The 24,930-nt window shown below is 39.5% G+C and overlaps 1 protein-coding gene and 1 long non-coding RNA gene across 3 annotated transcripts in view; one reads left to right on the top strand and one right to left on the bottom strand.

Moving 5' to 3' along the window:
* The first annotated feature begins 3,659 nt into the window (after positions 1–3,659).
* On the top strand, positions 3,660–4,665 carry LOC144467309 (uncharacterized). The gene is made up of 5 exons (XR_013493577.1): positions 3,660–3,753; positions 3,830–3,900; positions 3,982–4,052; positions 4,138–4,325; positions 4,407–4,665. It is a non-coding gene; the product is annotated as an uncharacterized LOC144467309 (long non-coding RNA).
* Positions 4,666–14,850: 10,185 nt separating this feature from the next.
* Positions 14,851–24,930, bottom strand: part of LOC117263000 (retinoic acid receptor beta-like) — a 269,912-nt gene continuing 259,832 nt past the window's right edge. For both annotated transcript variants that reach the window (XM_033636123.2, XM_033636124.2), the window contains one exon: positions 14,851–24,677. In XM_033636123.2, the coding sequence (XP_033492014.1) occupies positions 24,382–24,677 (296 nt within the window). In that variant the 3' untranslated portion in view covers positions 14,851–24,381. The remainder of the gene's footprint in view (positions 24,678–24,930) is intronic.

Consider the following 24,930-nt stretch of genomic DNA (forward strand, 5'->3'; position numbering starts at 1 on the left):
GATCAAAGTTCACTGTGACCTCACAAAAAGAATTAATTCACTTATTATGACAAAATTTCACACAACTCTCCAGTAGGATTAATTAATAAATGAAGTGATTCATTTTATAACCCAAAGGCCAACTTCTCTGTGACATCACAATCATCCAGAAACACTTTGCTGGCCGTTATTCAACATCATAACTCAGGAACAGACGGGGAGACCTTTGGTTGGACACTGATTCAGTAACACTAATCTTGGGTGCCCTACGCAAGGGTGTAGGTTTGCATATGGACGGTAGGGACATGTCCCTGCCAGCGTTTTAAGAGGACAGAATTGTCCCTACCAATACTTGAGTAAACTCTTTTACATTATCTTCATTCTGAAATGAAAAGTGTGGGACAAATGACATCTTGTATTGATTCAGTGAGGGACAGTGCGTCAATATGGGACGATCCTGCATCGCACCTGATCAGTTGTGTTATTCCACCTTCAATGAAGAGCAGAACACTGCTGGTTAAACTGCCTCCTTCAGAGAGCTTCTCAAACAGGTTCTAAGTCTGTCAGTCTGTCAATTTGGCACAGTGGTAGAGGGTCATGGGAGGATGCCAATGAAGCAATATTACATCAATTGGCCAAAGGGGGGGCGCTATAGCAACCGATTGAAATGGCAAACTTTGAATGGGCATATCTCATGCCCCGTATGTCGTAGAGACATGAAACTTTGCACAGAGATGCCTCTCCTCATGAGGAACACATTTGCCTCAAGAACCCATAACTTCCGCTTATATAGATTTTCCGCCATTTTGAATGTTTTGAAAAACACTTCAAATGGATCTCTTCCTAGGAAGTTTGAGTGATCTGCATGAAACTGGGTGAACATAATCTAGGGACCAATATCTAAAGTTCCCTCTTGGCAAAAGTTTGAAAATTTACTAAAACTGAGCTTCTATAAGGCAATGAATATTGCGCAGGGCGTGGCTCATCACATAAAGGTGTATAACATCTCAAGGGTTTCACCCATCACCACGCAACTTTGTAGGCATATGACCACACATAATCTGAGGGGACCCCTCCATTATTGACCCCATCAAACAAAATGGGGGCGCTAGAGAGCTCATTTCTTATCTAGGCCTAACCACCATATGGATTTTTACTAAACTTGGTAGATATGTAGAACAGGACGCCTCAAGGTGACTGGAGAAATTTAACTCTAATTGGCAACTGGGTGGCGCTATAACAACAGAAAAACGCTTAAAAATGGCTAAAATGTGACCGATCGCTGTGGCTCCCCCTGTGGCCCAATGTTGGTGTTTTTTTCCTAATGTTTGGTATGACTAAGTCATGGTATGGTATGCTGTACATAATCACGGAAACTGTCAGTGTGTCATTCTGTCAGTCAGTCATTTTGTCTGTCCCACGTTTTTCTACTCACTGACGTGGTCAATCTATGTGAAACTGCACATAGGCATTGAGGACTGGCATAGGTAGAAGGTGACAAAGCTACCAATGGGTATGGACTAGTCTTTTATTAAATGACAAGTTACTATCAACTTTATTCTCGCCTTCTCAGAGAGCACAGATACGTGGGATATGTTCTGAATGTGCAGAAAGGTTTGAACACAGCAGAAATCTTAAACACATCTAACTGTTTAAGTCCAGGGGTTCATAAATTAATTGAAATAAATTAATCACTGTTATGAATCGGTGTCAACATTGCATGCCAATGAAAGAGTTTACTTGCCCCAAACAAAAGACACAAAGTAGAACAGAAAAGTAAAGTATGCCCACATGTGTTGACTCAGCAGAGATAACGTTACACAAGAAAAGTTGATTGAGAGAAGAATAAATATTTGAAAGCAATACAGAACACCTGAGAGCCTCCCTGCATCACACTGCATTATAGCCTGTTTTTATATTTTGAGTCGACACCTATCATCTGAATTTTGTGTTATTCTTCACATAAGCAAAGATATTGCTACCGTAAATTGGTGCATAAAACTTCACCAGAGGGTAGAACGCCATTGATCTTGAAACTGTGCTGATTGTACAGAACCTCTGCAGATGTGTGTGAAGCATCCATGTTTTAGAATATGTAGCTTCTTTGCAGCAACATCCATATCTGCTGCATTGTCAGCTGTCATGTCTGCATATGAGTCTGGAAAGACATCGATGTAAACTGTAACGACTGGTTTGCGAAGGCATATAACTGTGAGGCAGTAATTCAGTAGTTTGCGCTCTCAAACAACTTTTCCCAGGGTCTCAGACCTTAATGAGCTTGTTAGGGCTCTGGCTTGTTCACGTCATCGTTAGGAAAGGCCAGGTGATGCAGATTTCAAAGCTTCATAAATATTCTCACTCCTGAAAACTTGTCTCAGCAATCAGCAGCCATGGGCTCCTCTAAACAGCTGCCTAGCACTCTGACAACTAAAATAATGGATGCCCACAAAGCAGGAGAAGACTATAAGAAGATAGCAAAGTGTTTTCAGGGAGCTGTTTCCATAGTCAGAAGAAATGCCAGTTAACAGGAAATGTGGAGGTCAAGTTGAGGTCTGGATGAGCAAGAAAACTTTCTGAGAGAGCTGCTTGTAGGATTGGAAAGGAATTTAATCATAAAACTACAGCAGCTATCACAGGTAATGTTTGAGCTACTGAAGTATTTTACCTGGCAGGCTAATGCTAACATTTAACAATTGATATTTTTTACCAAGTTATTGGAGGTTAAAAACAATTAAGTTTCATTTTACATTAATTAAATTAATTAATTATTATCTATTATTATTTATTTATATATTCACATTTATTGCACTGTTAGTGTTTGGGGGCCCATATATAAAGAAGTCGTAGAAATCTGGTGCTTGGGCAGTGACTTGCAGCGTCAGCAACTAACGAAAAAAGGTGTCCTTTTACGTTGACATGATGCGCAGTCGGTTGCCGTTATAGTTAAATGGCACCTGGCGTCATCAGGGGGAATCATGGCAGGACAAGGACAAAAGTTAAGGCAGCGAAAGTGTGATTGGGGCAGGTTGGAGGGGTGGTGGATGGGTCCAACAAAACGGACCCATCCCGCGAGATTCTGTTCTTATTTCCTAAACCTAACCATGTGTTTGTTGAAGGAAAAAATGTCAATTACTGATGTTATGCTTTTATTTTGAAAGAGACTGTATGTGAACAGTAAATCTCCTGTGAAAACAGAAGTGTATTTTGAAAGAAGACGATGCATGTAACAGGCTGACGTTGACATGGCGCCCCAGAACACGCACAACCAACGCCCCCAGGGTACCTTGCACATTGTATCTGGATGTGGGAAGTCCATGACCAAATGTTGATATGTGGCTAGGTCGGAGTGAGAACGTGTTGATGCTTTACATGTCTCTGTCGTTGTTATTTAATGCCTATGCCCTTTTATTGTTGGTTATGTTTATAATTATTTTATTCCGTTCAACAATTAATATTCCTGTTCTTACTAATCAGCTGGTCATCAGTCACCTCAATGTGCTGTCATCCATCACTCCAGTCGATGTGATGTATCGTCCGCTGCTGATGATTGTGGGTCAGAACAACCAGAGCCATGCTGGCTTGTGTGACATGTCGTCTCCCGCCCTGCCACCATATGGCGCTGTGCCAACTTGCTGCGCATTCAGATTGTGGGGCGGCACCGTGCGCTTTTATTTAAAGAGGTGAGGCTACACCTGTTTCCGTTTTCCCGCGCTTCCTAACTGGTGGATGTGGCCTGTGTTGCGTGGCCGTCGCGGCACACAATCCTCCGTACAGGTAATGCGCTCTGCTTTCCTTTGTTCATGTGTGCGTAAAACGGCCGTTTTGGTGACGCGATCTGCGCTTTCTGTAGCGCGGCCGGCTGCTGGAGGCCGTGTGGGGACGCATCGCTCAGCCAGAGGCTTTCCCTGCCTGTCCCTCTCGGTAAGTCCACGATTGTCTGCCACCAAACGGCTCTGTCACTCAGTTCCCAGCTGATTATTTCTCCGTGCGTTTTTGGTGCAGCTGGGTGATGGACCCGCGGCGCTCAGCCTGTCATCCGGCTCTCCTTGGCGTCACTGTGGCTCTGCAGAGTGGTATGTATGAGTTCATTTTTCCCCAAGATGTTAGTTTAGATATGTATTAATCCACTAAATTGTAGTTTTGTGCTTTTCCTTGTAGAGACCCGGGTACATCGTTTGGCCAGTGTTGAGCCACCTCTCCAGGAATCCACGCTGCTGTTTTGGCTCCGTTTTGTTTGACTTCCAGCGTTTTCGCTCTTTAAATAAAATGTACTTTGGATTTGCTGTGGCTCTCCAGAATGTCCTGATATGAAGCGACTCATAGCTGTCCAGGCGCATACTTAAAGGGTATTCCGCTGTTTTAAACAATTTAATTTGTGTTAATTGTAACATTTGTTTAATGTGTCTTTGTTTTTTGTCTTTGGTCAGGTGCTGTGGGTCTGCAGTGGCAGTACAGTTCCCGGTGGTGGTCTTCTTCACGATTTTCTTTGGCTCTGTGTGAATGCATTGTCACGGGTGTTTAATTTAGGACCCTCCTTGGTTTGCCCCTGCCACCTGGTAAGCCCTGTCCTCATACCCTTTCCCTGCCTGGTGCTAATTTTAACTAATCATGCTGTGACATTGGCTTTTCTTCACTTTGATAATTATTTTTGTTCAATAAAGCTTTGCTCCTTTTTTAAATTGAAAACAGCCTCTTGCCCTGTGGTATTTTTGAACCTGTGTGACCTGACTCCTTAAAGGGATAGTGCACCCAAAAATGAAAAGTCAGCCATTATCTACTCACCCATATGTCGATGTACACACGTGAGCGTGGTGCACAGAGAGGCAGTCAGAGCTACAGGCTACAATGAGGCTAAAAACAGAGTTCAAATGACGTTTTTCCAAACAACTTTTTATGTTGGGGCTTCAGATCACTACGGACGAGCAGTATGGAGATATTTTGTGACTTCAATTATGTGTTTTTGGACGTTTGAATCTGGGGCGCCGTCAGCCTCCATTAGGTGGAGTTGTGTTGCTACGCCCTCTCCCCTTGGATCTCTGCAAGTGTTGTGAGACTCTACAACTTCACCTGAGCCTTCCTCGGCATGAGGGTGAGTAGATAATGGCTGAATTTTCATTTTTGGGTGCACTGTCCCTTTAAAACCTTAGCGTAGAATTTCCTGGGTGTGAATTTCCCCCAGGTGGCATTGTCACAACCTGTAGATCCTGGCTCTTGCCACACTTACTGCTACATACTGCAAAAAATTGGACCAGATGTAGTAGAATATCCTGGTATTTTTTGGCATACTGCATTTGACATACTAAATCTTTTTCTGGCATACTGTACATAGTATGGTAGTATGGGTGTTAAGTGGGATTTATACTTGTGCGCAGACCCTATGCACGTCACCCTACACCGTTGTGAGCATTTATACTTGTCCGGTGGTGTCTGTCACTCTGCAGTTACACCTCCAAGACACTAGTCGGCAGCAGAGGTTTCTGTGAAGTCCTGTAAAGATTAGTTAATTCAAAACACACATTAAACACACATTAAACATGGCTTAACAGACAGTTTCAAACTCAAGTACACAAATTGGCTTCACTATAACTCGCAGCATTCACAGACAAACACTTGTCTTTATCTGGACACATTTTCCCCACAAATACAACATGCTAACGTTATTAGCACAAGCCTATGGCATTTTACATTGTATAAATTAGCCTAGCAGCTAGCGATCTTTTCCTCTTCTCATATAAAACCAGGAACAACAGCAACATTTAACAAACTAACTACATATTTTGCTCCATTACGACTCACTTTTCACTGAAAAAACTGTTATAATAAACACATTTTCCAAACAAATACAACATGCTAATGTTATTAGCACAAGCCTATGGCATTTTACATTGTATAAGTTGTATAGCTTGGTGACGAGCGGAGATTTCCTCTGCTCATATGAAGCCAGGATAAATCCCTGAAAGATAAACCCAAGACTTAAAATGCTGTTTTTGTGGAGGCTTTATTGTCTTCACAATTGTTTATCTGTGAAATTAAAGTAAATTAAAGCTTTGTCTCCACTGAGGGAAATGGTTTCAGCTTATGTTTATAGTTACATTTAGAAACCACGTAGGAAAAAAGCAAGCACTCTCAAAACAAATCCCCTCGAAAGGTGCACGGGCAAAAACAGTGACAAAGGGAAAAATGCCAGCACTCACAAATATCCTTTTGGTAAATTTAATAAACCAACTTGGGTGGCAGTACCAGAAACACAGACGTTTCAACAGAAAGTCTTCTTCAGTATGGGACTTTCTGTTGAAACATCTGTGTTTCTGGTACTGCCACCCAAGTTGGTTTATTAAATTTACCAAAAGGACATTTGTGAGTGCTGGCATTTTTCTCTTTATAGTTACATTTAGACCACACAGACTGATCTGATGCAGGGACTCACTGTACTGTGCTGTCCTCACCTGGTCAGAACAACACAGCACAGTACAGTGCTGTTCTGACCAGGTGAAGGCATGGCGCCCTCACCTGGTCAGAACAGCACTGTACTGTGCTGTTCTGACCAGGTGAGGGCGCCATGCCTTCAGAGTAGAGACAGGAGCCAGATGACGTACAAGGTGAGACACACTGCATACTGGCCACAAATTGAAGTTTAAGTGTATGCTAATGAGAGTAGAATTTAATAAGTGCAATACTTGAATTAGTGTTATATGCTCTCTTGACACACAAAAACCTCTTAAATTAGCATAACTTTAACAACAGATTTGTTAGATGCTTTGTTGACGCAATTATAACGTCTCAAGAATCTCTTTAGAGATGTGGAATATCTTTGGCAGTGTGTGTTTACTACTGGCTGCCATGATTGTTTGTCATGACTCTTCCAGAAATATCCGTGACAGATGTCTTCAGGCCTCGTCAAGCTTCAGGTGCCGGGATGAATGAAACAACGCATAGAATCAGTCAACGTGATACTGAAGGTGTTTTAATGGCACCTGTAGCTTAGGCTTTCCACATATATTTCTTCTTACCTGTAGTACTGTTTATCAATCTAGATTTGTTTTGGTGTGAGTTGCAGATATCTGAGGCTAGTGTTTGGGATGTAAACTTCAATGGTGTCTTGCTCAGCTGAGCTGTTAGCTAGCTCAGTGGTGCTAGATGAGCTAGCGGTAGATGCACGTTTCCATCTGCGTAGTGATTGGGTTAGTGGATGTAGTTCGGCAGAGAAAAAATAGTTCCTACGTGGAAGTGCTCACAACAAGATCTGTTCGATTCAGTTTTATTTATAAAGCTCATTATCACAAATCACAATTTGCCTCAGAGGGCTTTATAGCATAAAACACCCCTCTGTCCCTTGACCCTCACTGCACACAAGGAAAAACTCCCCAAAAAACCTTTTAACAGGGAAAAAATGGAAGAGGAACCGAGGAGGGATCCCTCTTCCAGGACGGAGAGACGTGCACTAGATGTTGTGTTTACAGAGCAGATCAAGAGATCAACACAGCTGGTTGACGCACATCCTCTGTGCCGTGAATTGAGCCTTCATTTTCCCAGGAGGTTATACCTGGTGGCGGATAGAATTGCAGAGTAAAAACAACTTTTAGGGAACAAATCTAAATGTAGATGGTTCATTATCCTACAGCCATTATAGTGTGCAATCAAACTTACTTCATAATAATAAGTTAAAACCGAAAACTTGTCTATTTCCCCCGTAAAAGTCTGTGTTGATGAGGCTGTTTGCAGAGAAACACAGTTTGGTATTTAAGTCTAAAATTGCAGATTTGCAGCTTCCTCTCTGACACAGTCACAACATGTGGGGCAGGACACTTTCTGTGGCCTGGTTTTCACGTTCTTCATTACATTATTGTGTACCAAACATTGGCTTCAGGTTCTCCTGTGAGGGTTCTCCTGTGAGGTGTCTCCATATTGGTGTTTTCATTGTCTGTCCCATTGCACCCTCTAGAGCACATTTGGTGGTAATGGCACAGCAATACAGGCCACTGTGGAAACACAGCGACGTAGCATTGTTTGTTGCCAAAAACCATGAAAGAACATCAGTTTAGTATATTGTTAAAAATCATGAAAAAATGTTAGAGTATAGCTTGTCGTCAAAAAACATGTAAAAATGTCATAGTATAGTATGTCGTCAGAAACCATGAATAAATGTCATAGTATAGTATGTGATTAAAAAGTCATAGAAAAGCAAGTAATATAAGTCATAGTATACCATGTAATAAAAAAGTCACACTTTGTTGTCAAATTCATGAAAAAAAGTCATAGCATAGTATGTTGACAAAAATGATAAAAAACATCAAAGTATAGTAGGTCTTAAGAAATCATGGTATAGTATGTTGTGAAAAACCATGATGAAAAAGTCATAGTATAGCATGTTGTCAAAACTCATGAAAAAATGTCATAGTATAGTGTGTCGTCCAAAATCATAGAAAAATGTCGTAGTATAGCATGTCGTCCAAAATCATGAAAAACCGTCATAGCATGTCGTCCAAAATCATGAAAAAACGTCATAGTATAGTATGTCGTCCAAAATCATGAAAAACCGTCATAGTATAGTATGTTGTCCAAAATCATGAAAAAAAAAGTCATAGTATAGTATGTTGTCCAAAATCATGAAAAAAAGTCATAGTATAGTTTGTCGTCCAAAATCATGAAAAAACGTCATAGCATGTCGTCCAAAATCATGAAAAAACGTCATAGTATAGTGTGTCGTCCAAAATCATGAAAAACCGTCATAGTATAGTATGTTGTCCAAAATCATGAAAAAAAGTCATAGTATAGTATGTTGTCCAAAATCATGAAAAAACGTCATAGTATAGTATGTTGTCCAAAATCATGAAAAAAGGTCATAGTATAGTATGTTGTCCAAAATCATGAAAAAAAGTCATAGTATAGTATGTCGTCCAAAATCATGAAAAAACGTCATAGTATAGTATGTTGTCCAAAATCATGAAAAAAGGTCATAGTATAGTATGTTGTCCAAAACCATGAAAAAAAGTCATAGTATAGTATGTCATCCAAAATCATGAAAAAAAGTCATAGTATAGTGTGTCGTCCAAAATCATGAAAAACCGTCATAGCATGTCGTCCAAAATCATGAAAAAACGTCATAGTATAGTATGTCGTCCAAAATCATGAAAAAAAGTCATAGTATAGTATGTGGTCCAAAACCATGAAAAAAAGTCATAGTATAGCACGTTGTCCAAAATCATAGAAAAATGTCGTAGTATAGTATGTTGTCCAAAATCATGAAAAACCGTCATAGTATAGCATGTCGTCCAAAATCATGAAAAAATGTCATAGTATAGTATGTCGTCCAAAATTGTAGAAAAACGTCATAGTATGGTATGTCGTCCAAAATTGTAGAAAAACGTCATAGTATAGTATGTCGTCCAAAATTGTAGAAAAATGTCATAGTATAGCATGTTGTCCAAAATCATGAAAAAACGTCATAATATAGCATGTTGTCCAAAATCATGAAAAAAAGTCATAGTATAGTATGTCGTCCAAAATCATGAAAAAACGTCATAGTATAGTATGTTGTCCAAAATCATGAAAAAAGGTCATAGTATAGTATGTTGTCCAAAATCATGAAAAAAAGTCATAGTATAGTATGTCGTCCAAAATCATGAAAAAACGTCATAGTATAGTATGTCGTCCAAAATCATGAAAAAACGTCATAGTATAGCATGTTGTCCAAAATCATGAAAAAAAGTCATAGTATAGTATGTTGTCCAAAATCATGAAAAAACGTCATAGTATAGTATGTTGTCCAAAATCATGAAAAAACGTCATAGTATAGCATGTTGTCCAAAATCATGAAAAAACGTCATAGTATAGTATGTCGTCCAAAATCATGAAAAAAAGTCATAGTATAGCATGTTGTCCAAAATCATGAAAAAACATCATAGTATAGTATGTCGTCCAAAATCATGAAAAAATGTCATAGTATAGTATGTCGTCCAAAATCATGAAAAAACGTCATAGTATAGTATGTTGTCCAAAATCATGAAAAAACGTCATAGTATAGCATGTTGTCCAAAATCATGAAAAAACGTCATAGTATAGTATGTCGTCCAAAATCATGAAAAAAAGTCATAGTATAGCATGTTGTCCAAAATCATGAAAAAACGTCATAGTATAGCATGTCGTCCAAAATCATGAAAAAATGTCATAGTATAGTATGTCGTCCAAAATCGTAGAAAAATGTCATAGTATAGCATGTCGTCCAAAATCGTAGAAAAAAGTCATTGTATAGCATGTCGTCCAAAATCATGAAAAAATGTCATAGTATAGCATGTCGTCCAAAATCATGAAAAAAAGTCATAGTATACTATGTTGTCAAAAAACATAAAAAATTTCATAGTATAGTATATCATCCAAAATCATGAAAAAACGTCATAGTATAGCATGTCGTCCAAAATCATGAAAAAAAGTCATAGTATACTATGTTGTCAAAAAACATAAAAAATTTCATAGTATAGCATGTCGTCCAAAATCATGAAAAAACGTCATAGTATAGCATGTCGTCCAAAATCATGAAAAAAAGTCATAGTATAGTATGTTGTCAAAAAACATAAAAAATTTCATAGTATAGCATGTCGTCAAAAAGGATGAAAAAAATATAGTTTTGTTTTTTACCATAAGAAACCTCGGAGTAATATTTGATCAAGATTTGTCTTTTAATTCTCATTTAAAACAAACCTCACGAACTGCGTTTTTTCATCTGCGTAATATTGTGAAAATTAGGCCTATTCTGATCCGAAAAGATGCAGAAAAATTGGTCCACGCTTTTGTTACCTCTAGGCTGGACTACAGCAAGTCCCTATTATCAGGTAGCGCTAAGTCTTTAAAAACTCTCCAGCTAATTCAGAATGCAGCAGCACGTGTACTAACAGGAACTAAGAAACGAGATCATATTTCTCCTGTTTTAGCTTCTCTGCACTGGCTCCCTGTAAAATCCAGAATTGAATTTAAAATCCTTATAATGTACAAAGCTTTAAATGGTCAGGCTCCATCAGAGAGCTCATAGTGCCATATTATCCCACCAGAACACTGCGCTCTGAGAACGCAGGGTTACTCGTGGTCCCTAAAGTCTCCAAAAGTAGATCAGGAGCTAGAGCCTTCAGCTATCAGGCTCCTCTCCTGTGGAATCATCTTCCTGTTACGGTCCGGGAGGCAGACACCGTCTCCACATTTAAGACTAGACTTAAGACTTTCCTCTTTGATAAAGCTTATAGTTAGGGCTGGCTCAGGCTTGCCCTGTACCAGCCCCTAGTTAGGCTGACTTAGGCCTAGTCTGCCGGAGGACCCCCTATAATACACCGGGCACCTTCTCTCTTGCTCTCGCTCAAGCTCTCGCTCGCTCTCTCTCCTTTGCTAACACTCATGTCCTGTTACTGCATCTTGTTAACTCGGCCGTACTGCGTGTTACTAACTCAGCTTCTTCTCCGGAGCCTTTGTGCTCCACTGTCTCTCAGGTTAACTCGTATCGCAGCGGTGCCTGGACAGTGACATGTGTGGTTGTGCTGCTGCCGTGGTCCTGCCAGATGCCTCCTGCTGCTGCTGTTATCATTAGTCATATTTCTACTGTTATTATACACATATGATTATTGTCACATATATATACTATCAGCTATCAATATATACTTTCAACATATTGTACCACAGTAGTCGTAATTAGAATTATAATATTATTACTTTAATTAATGTTGTTGTAAGTCATTACTGTCTGTCCTGCATCTCTCTCTCTCTGTCTCTCTTTCTGTCTCATTGTCTCATACGGATTACTGTTAATTTATTATGCTGATCTGTTCTGTACGTCATCTACTGCTCGTCTGTCCATCCTGGAAGAGGGATCCCTCCTCAGTTGCTCTTCCTGAGGTTTCCACTGTTTTTTCCCCTGTTAAAGGTATTTCTGGGGGGAGTTTTTCCTTATCCGCTGCGAGGGTCCAAAGGACAGAGGGATGTCGTATGCTGTAAAGCCCTGTGAGGCAAATTGTGATTTGTGATATTGGGCTTTATAAATAAAATTGATTGATTCCACTTTTCTTTATTGCTCCGTAAGTTTAGGGTTCATGAGTATATTTTTGTTTGTTGTTTTGGGCACGGCTCACATCCGAAGACTAAATAAACTGCTTCTTTGTCGTTTGAAAACTGTGTGTAACTGGCCTTTCTTGGGAGTGGGAAGAGTGGGGAGTCACACATCATGTTACTGTATGTCTAGGTTCCCCTAGACCGGGGACATAACCATCGTCAAAAACATGAAAAAAAGTTGTAGTATAGCATGTCGTCCAAAATCATGAAAAAATTCATTGTATAGTTTGAAGTCAAAAACCATGAAAAAAATGTCATAGTTTAGTGTGTCATCAAAAAGGATGAAATAAATCATAGTATATATATGTCGTAAAAAACAAGAAAAAAAGCCATAGTATACTATGTCGTGCAAACTCATAAAAAAAAGTCATAGTAGGCTATAGTATGTCGTCCAAAATCATGAAAAAATGTCATAGTATAGTATGTTGTCCAAAATCATGAAAAAACGTCGTAGAATAGCATGTCTTCCAAAATTGTGAAAAAACGTCATAGTATGTCGTTAAAAAAATCATGAAAAAATGTGATAGTATAGTATGTTGTCAAAAATCCCGAAAAAAAGCCATAGTATAGTATGTCGTCCAAAATCGTGAAAAAAATGTCAGAATAGTGTGTCATCAAAAATCATGAATAAAAATTCATAGTATAGCATGTCGTCAAAAATCATGAAAAAACGTCATAGTGTAGTATGTGATAAAAAAAGTCATAGTATAGTTTGTCATCAAAAATCATGAAAATGTCATAGTATAGTATGTCATCCAAAATCATAAAAAAAAGTCATAGTGTAGTATGTGATAAAAAAAAAGTCATAGTATAGTCTGTTGTCTAAAATCATGAAAAAAAAGTCATAGTATAGTATGTCGTCCAAAATCGTGAAAAAAATGTCATAGTATAGTATGTCGTCCAAAATCGTGAAAAAAATGTCATAGAATAGTGTGTCATCAAAAATCATGAATAAAAATTCATAGTATAGCATGTCGTCAAAAATCATGAAAATGTCATAGTATAGTATGTTGTCCAAAATCATAAAAAAAAACGTCATAGTGTAGTATGTGATAAAAAAAGTCATAGTATAGTATGTTGTCCAAAATCATGAAAAAATGTCATAGTATAGTATGTCATCAAAAACCACGAAAAAACATGATAGTATAGTGTCCTCAAAAAGGATGAAAAAAAGTCGTAGTATAGCATGTCGTCCAAAATCATAAAAAGTTATAGTATAGCATGTCATACAAAATCATGAAAAAATGTCATAGTATAGCATGTCGTTAACAATCATGAAAAAACATCATAGTATAGTATGTCGTTAAAAATTATGAAAAAATGTTGTAGTATGGTATGTCATCCAAAATCATGAAAAAATGTCATAGTAAATTATGTCGTTAAAAATCATGAAAAAAGTCATAGTATAGTATGTTGTCAAAAATCCTGAAAAAAAGTCATAGTATAGTGTGTCGTGAAAAATCATGAAAAAAGTCATAGTATAGTATGTCGTCCAAAATCATGAAAAAAAGTCATAGTATAGCATGTTGTCCAAAATCATGAAAAAAAGTCATAGTATAGTATGTTGTCAAAAATCCTGAAAAAAAGTCATAGTATAGTGTGTCGTGAAAAATCATGAAAAAAGTCATAGTATAGTATGTCGTCCAAAATCATGAAAAAAAGTCATAGTATAGCATGTTGTCCAAAATCATGAAAAAAAGTCATAGTATAGTATGTTGTCAAAAATCCTGAAAAAAAGTCATAGTATAGTATGTCGTGCAAACTCATAAAAAAAGTCATAGCAGGGCAGGAATTTCACGAGGGCCATGGCCATTATTACTTTCGCTCATTTTATTTTTAGTCATTTCAGATACATACATCCTTAGTCCTTAAATCAAATTCATTATGGATGTGGACTTAAAATCATTGTTTTATTGTATGGCTTTTGGCCTTTGTGCCCTCAAAAAATTGACAACGCGAAAAGCCAAGTGACCTTGCCCCTAAAATGACGAAATTCCAGGCCTGAGTCATAATATATATGTCGTCCAAAAACATGAAAAAAAGTCATAGTATACTATGTCGTGCAAACTCATAAAAAAAAAGTCATACTGTAGTATGTAGTCCAAAATCATGAAAAAAGTCATAGTATAGTATGTGATAAAAAAAAGTCATAATATAGTATGTCGTCAAAAGGAATGAAAAAACATGACGGTACAGTATGTGATAAAGAAGAGTCACGTATGTCACAATAAAATCATAACATAATATGTAGTAAAAATAGTCACAGTTAAGTCCGTCATAAAAGTAGTATAATATGTAAGTAAAGACGTCATCATGTAGTATGTAATAAAAGTTCATACTGTAGTATTTATAGTTATAGTTATTTAAAGTTATTCAAATAGGTCACTGGGTTAAGTATGGGATACAAAGAAGTCTTATATAGGGTTAGGGTCTTATTTATTAGTAAAACATGTCCTAATGAAACATCATAGTATAAAATGTAATTAAAGAAGTCATTGTATAGTAGGACTATGTCATAAAAAAGGCAACTTATAGTTTGGTATATAAAAAAGTCAGAATATAGTTTGCCTTAGTAAAGTCATAGTATAGTATGTCGTCAAACATAAAATGTCATGAAGTAGTCAAAGTGTGTGCACTTACCTGTGCAGCTCTCAGTCATATTCTGCCTACCTAAAATGGCAGTCAGTCATCAAAACATTACGAACACCTGAGCTTATCTTTTTTCCAAAATGCCTTTACGTGGTTCATTCAGCTGTTTCTAAAAAGATTCCCACACAAGTATTTTAAAATAAATATATTTTATTACTTTGCCAGGACAGTTCATGGTAAAGTTGAACAGTATATGAACATAAAAAGCATATGTTAATGTACAAACAAAGACAATATTTAAAATGGAGAGCTGAAACAGATTGAAGCTCAAACCTCAGAGCAGCTCCTAAGGTCGACTTCACCCTCCGGGCTGGCAGCAGGGGCTGATGGGATAAATCCACAACGACCCCTGCCCCCTTCCACCCTCATGCCCAATAAGACATGACCATCATGTCTCGTATTAACACGACTATACAACACTGCATATGATTGGTGGTGAGGTTCTCTGATACCGATGGTAAAAAGGCGACTGTGGACAGTTTGTGATGTCACCAAGAACACCTTTAGGACGGACAACAACAGAGCTACTGTTAATGATTGATATTGAGGTTCACAGTCATGTTTTCTGGCTCCTAGGTTAGGTGTTTAATCTAGGGTTAGACCGATATGTCGGGATGATATTGAGTTTCAATACCTGTAATACTATCATTTTGTGTTTTCTGGCTGAGGAGCTAGTTAGCATGTGAGCTAATACTGCGTTCACGTCATACTGTTCAGACTGTAGAGTAGAAAGAACTTGATGTCAGCCTCTTACTTGCCATTTAAGTAAAATATTTAGAATTTCTGACCTCTGAAAATACATAAATGTCAACACGTTGGTAATGGCTAGGCCTAGACTGAAATGATAATAACGTATGAACACTCCTAAATCGCAATAATAGGGAGTTATATAATTCGTCCTGCTCTGCCAACATGGCGTCAATGCAATATTACAGTCTTTCAGTTTTTCTTTTTCGGTGTGTAACTTTCCACCCAACAGTTCCTGTAGTATACAATGAGTATTTGTATTTTGGGGTATCCAATAGCTTTTTACGAATTGTTCAAAGATAACTGGTCAAATGGGAACCGCATCAGCACACACGGAACATCAGCTTTCATGGCGGAGTCGTATTTCTAGCCACCTGACAAATGACTCCTGCAGCTCTTTTGCTAGTTAGCTTATTGCTAACTTTGACGCTTGGTGCTGAGCAGGTTGTGTACAGTGGATTTATCAGAGGTTTTACATTGCAAAGAGCTGGTTCATGAGAGGGCTTTTTAACTAAAAAGGTTACGTTATGGGCTCTAAAACCAAAACAAAGCACTAAAAGATGATAAAACTCTTTGTAGGACTGCATGTTTAGGTAAAATTCTTAGTAGATTCCTTATTGTCCATATAAAATACTGATCAGTGCTGCTAAGGTATTACCAGTGGAGGGCTTAGATGTATAAAAAGAACTCGTTGCTCAGTATCATTAAGCTCCCAGGAACAGCACAAAGCTTTGAGGCCAATTTGAAAGAGTGGCCAAATGTGAAATTATAACTTCCAGGTCCGTCACATGATGCCATGAGGCCAAAAAAAGTCCCGCAGACTTATATTGTTAAAGAGACGTATAAATGACCCTCACACCATGACTTGTTCCACTATCGGGACTTTTAAAAAGTATAAAGAGCTGCAATATTAAACCATTCAATCCCCATTAAAGTTAGTGGAGGGCTAAACAGGTAGTTAGCCGCTCAGCTGGCAGAAATTGGCCTCGCTCACCCGCCTTACCCTGCTGGGTAATCGCATACTGCAGAAATCAAGCTTTTTCTGCCTTCATGCACTGCTGAGCAACTTTCACCAGAATGAACAGGAGGTCGTTTCTAAAGCTGTATCCAATTCTAGATACATCCATTAATGGTGCATACAGGAACAAAGTTCAACTTCCTGGGTAGAAAATTACCCACATCTTCCAAATTGTTGGGCTCATAGAGCAAGTGCACAAAAGACTTCACCGGCCAAGCAACTAACTTCCAGTTTAGCATTCTGCTAACTAGAATGGGGATGAAACTATTCAATCATGTGGCTCCTCTAAACTTTTGACATGTTATCAGACAGAATGGATCAAGCCCTGATAGTAAAACAAGTCATTTGTGGAGGTTGTGAGGCTCGAAAAATATGTATCCACTGATTTACACATCTCTTTGACAATGTTAGTCTATGGGTTGAAGTATTTTGTGTCCGATGGCATCACGTGATGGACCCAGAAGTTGTAATTTCACAGTTCGACCTTGTGTCCAATTGGCTTTAAAGTCCAGCACTGTTCCTGGAGGCATACTAGAGGGTGGTTGCGTGGAGGTTGTTGAAAGGCGTTCTAGGAAATCTAATAGACAAGGAAGTTTGAGGGACTTAGACTACACTTAAAAAACCAGGCTGATATCAAACTGTTTAAGAATATCTGAAGATCAGTTTTTCCTTTAACTGATTATTGGCACAAAACATCGCCTACAGCTCATTAAATCCAAACATGTCAGTTGTCAAAACCCCATATCGGTCAAACCCTAGTTCATTAGTTGACCTGTTAACCAAATAGCTGTCAATTGATTGGGTTTGATTGATTGACGACAGCTGATTGGCTCCCTGGCTGAGGAGGGGGCACGCAGCTCTGTTGTTTGACATGGAACAGGAACAACATATCGACGATATCGGGTGCTGAGGTGACTTGGTCGTCCATTCCTCCCATTGGCGGGCTCCTCTTTCTCATTATCCCAAATTATATATATGCATGTATCGTGGAGTCCGACCTGGATGCCCAGATCAGCCCACCAAGTTCCAGTTCCTCCTGCTCTTCTTCTTTTTTTATTTTTTAACTTGGATGTGAGTCGATGTTCTCAAGGACAAATAACAGAGCGTCTTTTCCACAGAGCTGCCAATTGGAATGCAAAGCACACACCATTTATATAACATCTCTGCAGTGAGCTAGATAGTAGAGTATTACAGTTACGTCGGTACAACATTCAACAGAAACGAACAAGAGTAATTCAGCATTGTGAAGTTGTTTCCTAACAGATAACAGTCCCTGCTGCTGTCAGGCGCCTGAGGGCTGTCCTGACACTTCAGGGGTGGATGTGGACATTCTTCGGCTGTGAAGGTTTTCCAGCTTCAAAATAAAAAGAAAAAAAAGAAGAAATAAAAGAAAGAAAAACACCAAGATGCCTCCCTTCATCTCTCACCAGGAGAGCAAGACAGAGAGAGAACCAAGGGAGAGCATATCCTATGTTACATTGAGATAGAAATAAGTATTCCTTAACACTGCATATCATTCTTCTGACAGACTCCATGACATTATTCACATTCAAACACGTTAAAACAAAAAAACTGAAACAGCTCTGGTTTCCCTTATGATATGTATTTCTGAGCAGGGATGGAATGCAGATGGGTTTTCATTATGTGCCACTGAGACCCAGAACCCTTCACTGCCCTAAAGGGTTGTCTTACTTCCCTATTTCGGATCAAATACAAGAAGCTGAATGACTCATCTAGTCACTGCAACAGTTTCAGTATGTTTACATCTCTGCAAATATTGGGAGGTGTTTAGGATGTATGGGAAGATATTTGTGCCAGGTTTTGAATTTGCATTTGTATTCAAGGAACTGAGCTCATCTGCTGTGTTCGAGGTCAAGAAGAAAACTGTCTCAACTTCTAAACTGACATGGATGAGATGTGCTCACAATCATTGAAGGTTTAAACTTCACTGTATCCAAAATCAGTTCATTTCCTACAACCCTACAAATCAGACACATAATATTTGACTCTATAGTAATCAATAGATTGAGGTGCGAAAATATTTGAATCATCATCATCATCATCATTAGAAACCTTGCCTAGGACATCAACTATGCTTGGTCTAGCACTGGTATTTTGGGATTATTACGTGAGTGTTCAGATGCCTCTTTTTTACTTGGTCTAATAAAAATTTTGTGCAACAGAAAATGAGTTTGGACAGCCTATTTGATAAAGACCGGGTAAAAGCAAGTACGTTGACCTTAAGTTCACAGTTTTGACAATTTAATAAAGCCTGATCACATGACTTCTCAACTACTGTTTCCGAGACCAAGTCATGAACGCATTTTTCGGTGTATTTTTAAACTTTGGAAACAGGGGGATACAGACAGCTTAGCTCACTCCAGTCTTTATGCTGAGCTAAGCTAGGCTAGGCTAATTGGCTCCTGGCTCTAAACAATACAACCCGTTTTTATTTCCAGGTCATCCAATACCAACACTTTGTCGCGTTCCTTTGTGTCTCATAGCAATGCACATGGCGTCCTTTGGCATCCCTATGAGAAGCAAAGCTAAACCACATTTTAACACATGTGGTTAATGTCGTGTAATGCTCCTGATTAGGTTACGTAACAATAACATAGCGTGAATATGTCAAGTAAGTGACGTCAGTGAGTGGCGATTATACCTAAATTACATAATGTTACCTTCAAACAACTTTGACTTTTGGTTTTATGGGTCTCCTGGGTAAAAGTCCTGATATGTTTGACCCCTACACCTATGCAGACGTACTTGCTCTTTATACCACATCAGTTGCTCTCAGCATCAATTATTGCCGCAGATGAGTTAACATTGGAGTTAGCTAAAATTCTTGTGCATCTCGTTAAGACGCTAAAGGCTGCCTTTGGCATAAATATCACACACTGAGGGGTGTGACAAAGCATCAGTATATAACAACCTGGGGATGAGAACGGACAGGCCGATATGGATTTGAGAAGTCCTACTGCTGCTCTTAATCACGTGAAGTTTGAACCTCTCAAGTTCTATCTGCTGATGAAGATCATGTGATACAGCTGAAAGCTATAGAACAAACAAGGAAGTGGACCTTGAGACTGTTTTGTCAAATGCTGTATACAAGGTTGACAAAGACCTGTCAAACCTGATACCAAGTTCAAACTGGGCTAGAAGAAATTCAAATTCAATACAATTTAAAAAAAATTCAGATTTTCTAAAATTCAATTTCAAATGCAAAAGCGCATATCCTATCCCTCTCATGTCATTTCATACAGTCAGTTCAATCCACTGGGGTAGATCTAAGCTTGTTTGCACTGTAGCATCGAAATGTAAACTTGGATCTAATTCAGTTTGGTTTCATACCTGTATAAACAAAGTCAATGCAAATTCAATGAAGACTTGATATATACAGCTTGAAAAGACAAAACACAAATTCAGATGAACCAAATTCAATACCTACTGGCACAAATATCTGCTTATAAACTTTCACTAGTGTTAAAAACTTGCTTATTTTCCATGATTCAGACATCTGTAGTGCTCCAGACCTCTAGTACTTCCTGAATCATTTGCGATATAAATAAAACCATCTTTTTCTGTAAGCAGTGTAGAAGCATTTCCAAAACTGTTTAAGTATTAATATTCTCTGTGACAGATACATTTTGTGCTTAATTTCTCTAAAGCTGAACTTTGGCCTCCCCCTTTGGTTGCGGAGGTTCTGCTGTCAGCCTTCATACTGTTCAGTTTCAGTACTGCATCTATGTTTAAAAGGTTCAACATATTTAAGTGCTACAGTTTGTCCTCTGTGCTGTAAGTGAACAACCGCTCGCTATCGGAGTGAATGGAGCCATTGTTCAGCCAGCAGGGACAGCAGGGTAGTGAGGGATCTGGGTCCTGTAAGAGGATATAATGACGTTTATTTCTTATTGTTTAGTATCATGTGTGACCTCAGCTGTGCAGAAAAGCAGCTTTCTGGGATCATCTTCTAATTTCAGCGGGAACACCTCATCTGATGCAAGACACACCGCCTACTTCCCCGCCAATGAGATTAAGAGCTCAGTTGGATCTACTGTCCAAAGAGAAGCTTTACTCGACTGCACTTCTCAGGGGGTTAAGAGGTCATCAAGAATCTCCTTTTGCATCATTAAATGTAGCTTACACTGTCAAGTCTGAAGAGGAAGGCGAACGTTTGGAGAGGGCTTGTGGATCCCACCCCACCGTGTGCTTTCTACATTAGTGTACAATCGTCCCGACCCACATGGTCCGGTCATCAGTGTGTTTTAAGGATTGAATTGCCCCCGTGTTTCACCGGTTCTAACAAGACACTTCTGTAAAGGGAGAGAAAAGCGGGTTGAGGAGCTCTGCTCATAAGGCCATAACAGAGCCCATGTGCGTTTGTAGAGCCCAGTTGGTAGTAGATGCTGTTAGCGGTAGTTACACACTCATTAGGTTGACGTCCAGGCGATTTTTCAAAAAGCTGCCACAGGCTGTGATCAGACTCAAAGCTCAAACACAAAACACAGAAGTACTAGTTAACACAAGGGCACAAGGACATTTATATGTGACCTAAAGCAACACAAAGGCTACAGAAAAACTACAGTTTACTACTGTGTCCTTTTTTTGTAGTTTCAGCCATGATTCCCATTGGTATTGGTAACACTGTACTCACAAAAGTAATGGACTGAATAGCTCTGCATCATGTACACAAAATGACACGGCAGAGAGCAACTGCTACCTCAACTGGTTAGTTTTAAGCCACCTAAAAAAAATCACTATCAGTTTAAGATGCTATATTTGGAATATTTCCACCGCTCTACCTTGGCGTCAGACAGCCCAAAGAGTAATTTTACCTTGCAGACCATGGGAGTTGTTGGCCTACATCTGCCTCGATTGGTAGTGTGTAAAGAAAAGTGGAGAAAATATTCTAAACATGGCGTACACTTAAGCTGATATTGATTTTTATGGTGGCTTAAATATGTTTTACTGCCACCCAGCCAACAGAAGTACATTGCTTAGCTTCTGTGCTGGTGGATTTGGTTTATAAAAGATGCTAGCAAAGTAACACACGGGACATAAAATAAGCACAGCAGAAACATCAGATGGGTCCGACCACCGTGTTTAACTATATATCTTTAAATGTTACAGTTAAGGCTGAAAATCACAACAGAAATGAACAAGTTTGGTTGTTCATTTAAAGGTTTTAGACATATCTCCGCAACTGAAATTAATTGCCAGTCGCCTACATCGACTCGGTTTATTTCGGAGAGTTCGGAATCTCAGCATTTACTTTGATGAGTACAATGTTATAATAACATAGAGCTGATAGACTGAGGGAGCGATCACACCGAGATGAAACGCCAGAAACGCAACGCCAGTAAAACCATTGTTTTCCTATGATACGGCGCGTCTGATCGGTGTTCAAGCGTCTTTTTAGACAGGCGTTTTTCTGGGGTCTTTTTAGACGCGCGTTTTTGTAGACTCTTCTTTTTAGACGCGCATTTTTAGATGCGCGTAGACGCTGAGAAGTTAAAATATTTTCAACTTTTATGAGCGTCAGACGCCAGTAGCTAGCGTGCATTGAATAAGCACTTCCAGCGTTTCAAGCGTCTTTGAAGCGTCCACGTCTCTAGCATCTCATTTCTGTGTGATCACCCCCTAAGTTAGGGAAACACAAAACTACAAAAAAAAAAAATAAAAAGAAGTTGTAATAAAACTGGATTATAAATCTGAGTGAGGCTGAACTCATCAGCTTATGGTGGTTTATGCTAACTGTTGTGAGATTACTGAGTGACTCTACTATGCTTCTGCACTGCCTGGGCTGCTCTTCAGCAAAAGTTACAGAGACTCATTTAATACCAGGTACAGTAAGAGGAGATGAATGTTGGCTCTGTTTGCTAACAGGAGGGCAACATGCCAGTCTGCAAAGAGAGAATGGGGACGGACGTTTTAAGGATTTATTTTCATCTCAGTTTAATTGTTGTTAGTCACCAGAAGAAGATGTTGGCTTTGTGTGTTTCTGCAAACTCATTTACGTTTCATATGTATCATATCAACATTTCTAAAGTGACGTAGTATATGAGCTGACTTTGTCATCAGGAGGTGGAGGGGATGGTGGATGGTGTGACACCGAGGCTAAACGCCTGCTGACCTGCAGACCACTGTTCAAGACCAACACACATCAAAGCGACTTTTCGTGAGTTGTTGTGTTTCCAGCAGCTTTGTAGCCACCACACAGTGGTCTGTCTCTGTGTTTCACCATGCCATGAAAAGTGATTGTTTTTCCTGAGACACTGCTGCCTTTCCTGCCAGGATTGTGCAACGTGGATGTTTTTTGGCGACCTGTCACTGTTTTTCCAGTGGGATAGCGCCATGAAAAACAGTTGTTTCCTTGTTTCCAGGCTACTTTCTACTCCCCAAACCAGGTATTTTAAGCCAAAACATGATCTTTTCCTAACAATAACCAAGTTGTTTTTGTACCTTAAACTTACCACGTTAACCACAGCGTTGTTGGGACGTCAAGTTTTAACATATCCGCTGCAAAATAATGGTTAACGTAACGTATTCCTGGTTTGCAGAAATGTATAATGCCAACATTTTTCTCTGGCTGTTGGGTGTATTCTAGGTATTTTCTTATAAATTAGTTTCCCTGACGATGAGACTTTACCCCCCACTGAACAACAAAATCATGTTGGTGGAAATTAGAGCAACACATAGCAAGTAATGTGAAGACAGACATCTTCCAGTGAAAATAAGCATGATACCATAGGAAAACTGTTTATTTAGGGGAAACAAATTGTTGTTAAACCTCTTAACTGACCAGATGATGATAATAAAGTGCAGCAGTTTAAGCTGAATCACGGTCCAGCTGATGTATAGGGTTACAGGGAAATGGAAACAAAAGGCGTCCTATGCAATCACAGCCTGTTGCAGAAAAATCTCTGGCATCTATCAGCAACCTAATTTTCCCAATTTGTTTTGACAGTGAGGTAAACTGATTTACTGAGGAGATACAGCCAGCAGATGAGTTGATTTCATAGACTGGCCTATTCAGAATCTAATCTCGTTTGTCGGGTCTCGGTGATTCATGTCGAGACGGAGACTTCAACAGACGTGGCCAACCTGATGAGTGTGTACCAAAGGCTTCTGCTGTTGTGCTTCTCTCCTTTGAGAAACAGTTGAACAGACTCGGCTGTCGATATGGAGAGATTTGCATTCTGGCGGTGTGGATGCACACTCATTCATGTAGAGACATGAACCAATAAGTGTTATAAAAGACAAAAACCGTTTTAAATATAGGAACAAATATAAAATATTAGACTTCCATAATGTCTATATGCAATAACATTCTAGATAACTTTTTGAAGGACTTACAATTAGTCCCGCTTTACACCTTGATGTATCGCCTCAAAGATAATATTTAAGACAATGAAAAAGCACCACAAAATTCATCATAGAAACAGAGATCTAACCATACAATGGTATGTACAATGTACGTATGCCAACAATACGAGAGATGAGAAGAGATGAGGACAGAGAAAAAGAGAGAGAGGAGGAGTAAAACCACTTATCAAACTCCCGTCATGCAGATAAGAATTTACACAGGAGACCTGAGGAGTATCATCTCTGGCGGCTTGCGAGGGCCACGCCCTTCCTGTCGCAGTCCCTGTCCCAGAGACACCACGGCAAACAAGAGCTCAATTCAGAATTATACACAAAGCACTGATCCTTTGAGGCCTCCGTGTTGACGTTTTCTTTTTAAGGAGAGAATTTCAGGGGAACAGGGGAGAAAAATAGGACGAGGATATAAAGATAACGTAATACCAAGCAAAGGAGTTGGGGTAGAGGGGTTATAGGGGGGCGGCGCCTTGCCTGGCTGTTCCTTTTTTGTGCAAAGGAATGTCAGAGACAGCCTCCTAGGGCTCGTCGCTGGGAGGTGTGGCCGTTGCCCCTTCGGTGTCCACTGACTCCGGCGACTCAGCGGCGGCGGCGTCCTCGTTGGGGCTGCCCTTACTGCTGGGGCTGGCCCCCACCTCGGCTGAAGTGCTGCTGCTGCTGCTGCTGCTGCTGCTGTTACTGCTGCTGCTACTGCTGCTGCTACTGCTACTGCTGCTCTGGCCATCTTGGCCCTCTGAGTTCTCCAGCATCTCCTGGATGAGCGGCGGCATGGAACCCGGGATCTCCATCTTCAGAGAGATGACCCGCTCTGCTCCTGCAAGACCATGATGAGGGCATGATACATGGGTTAAAATTGGAGAGTGAACATTTATTCTTGATGCTGGAATTGGAAATAGTTAAAAAAAAGTGGGGTTCTGCCTGCAACACTAATAAAGCAGCAAACCTCTATTTGCTACGTAAAGATAAAGTGGGGTAATGGCGTCCTGAGCAGAGACTGAAGTCACACTGCCTCTGTGCGTGTTGCAATCCGAGCTTCTCTGCGGTTTTTGTGGTAAGCCGGTCCGACT

Source organism: Epinephelus lanceolatus, chromosome 16 (genome assembly GCF_041903045.1).
Source record: "Epinephelus lanceolatus isolate andai-2023 chromosome 16, ASM4190304v1, whole genome shotgun sequence".
Classification (NCBI taxonomy): Eukaryota; Metazoa; Chordata; class Actinopteri; order Perciformes; family Serranidae; genus Epinephelus; species Epinephelus lanceolatus.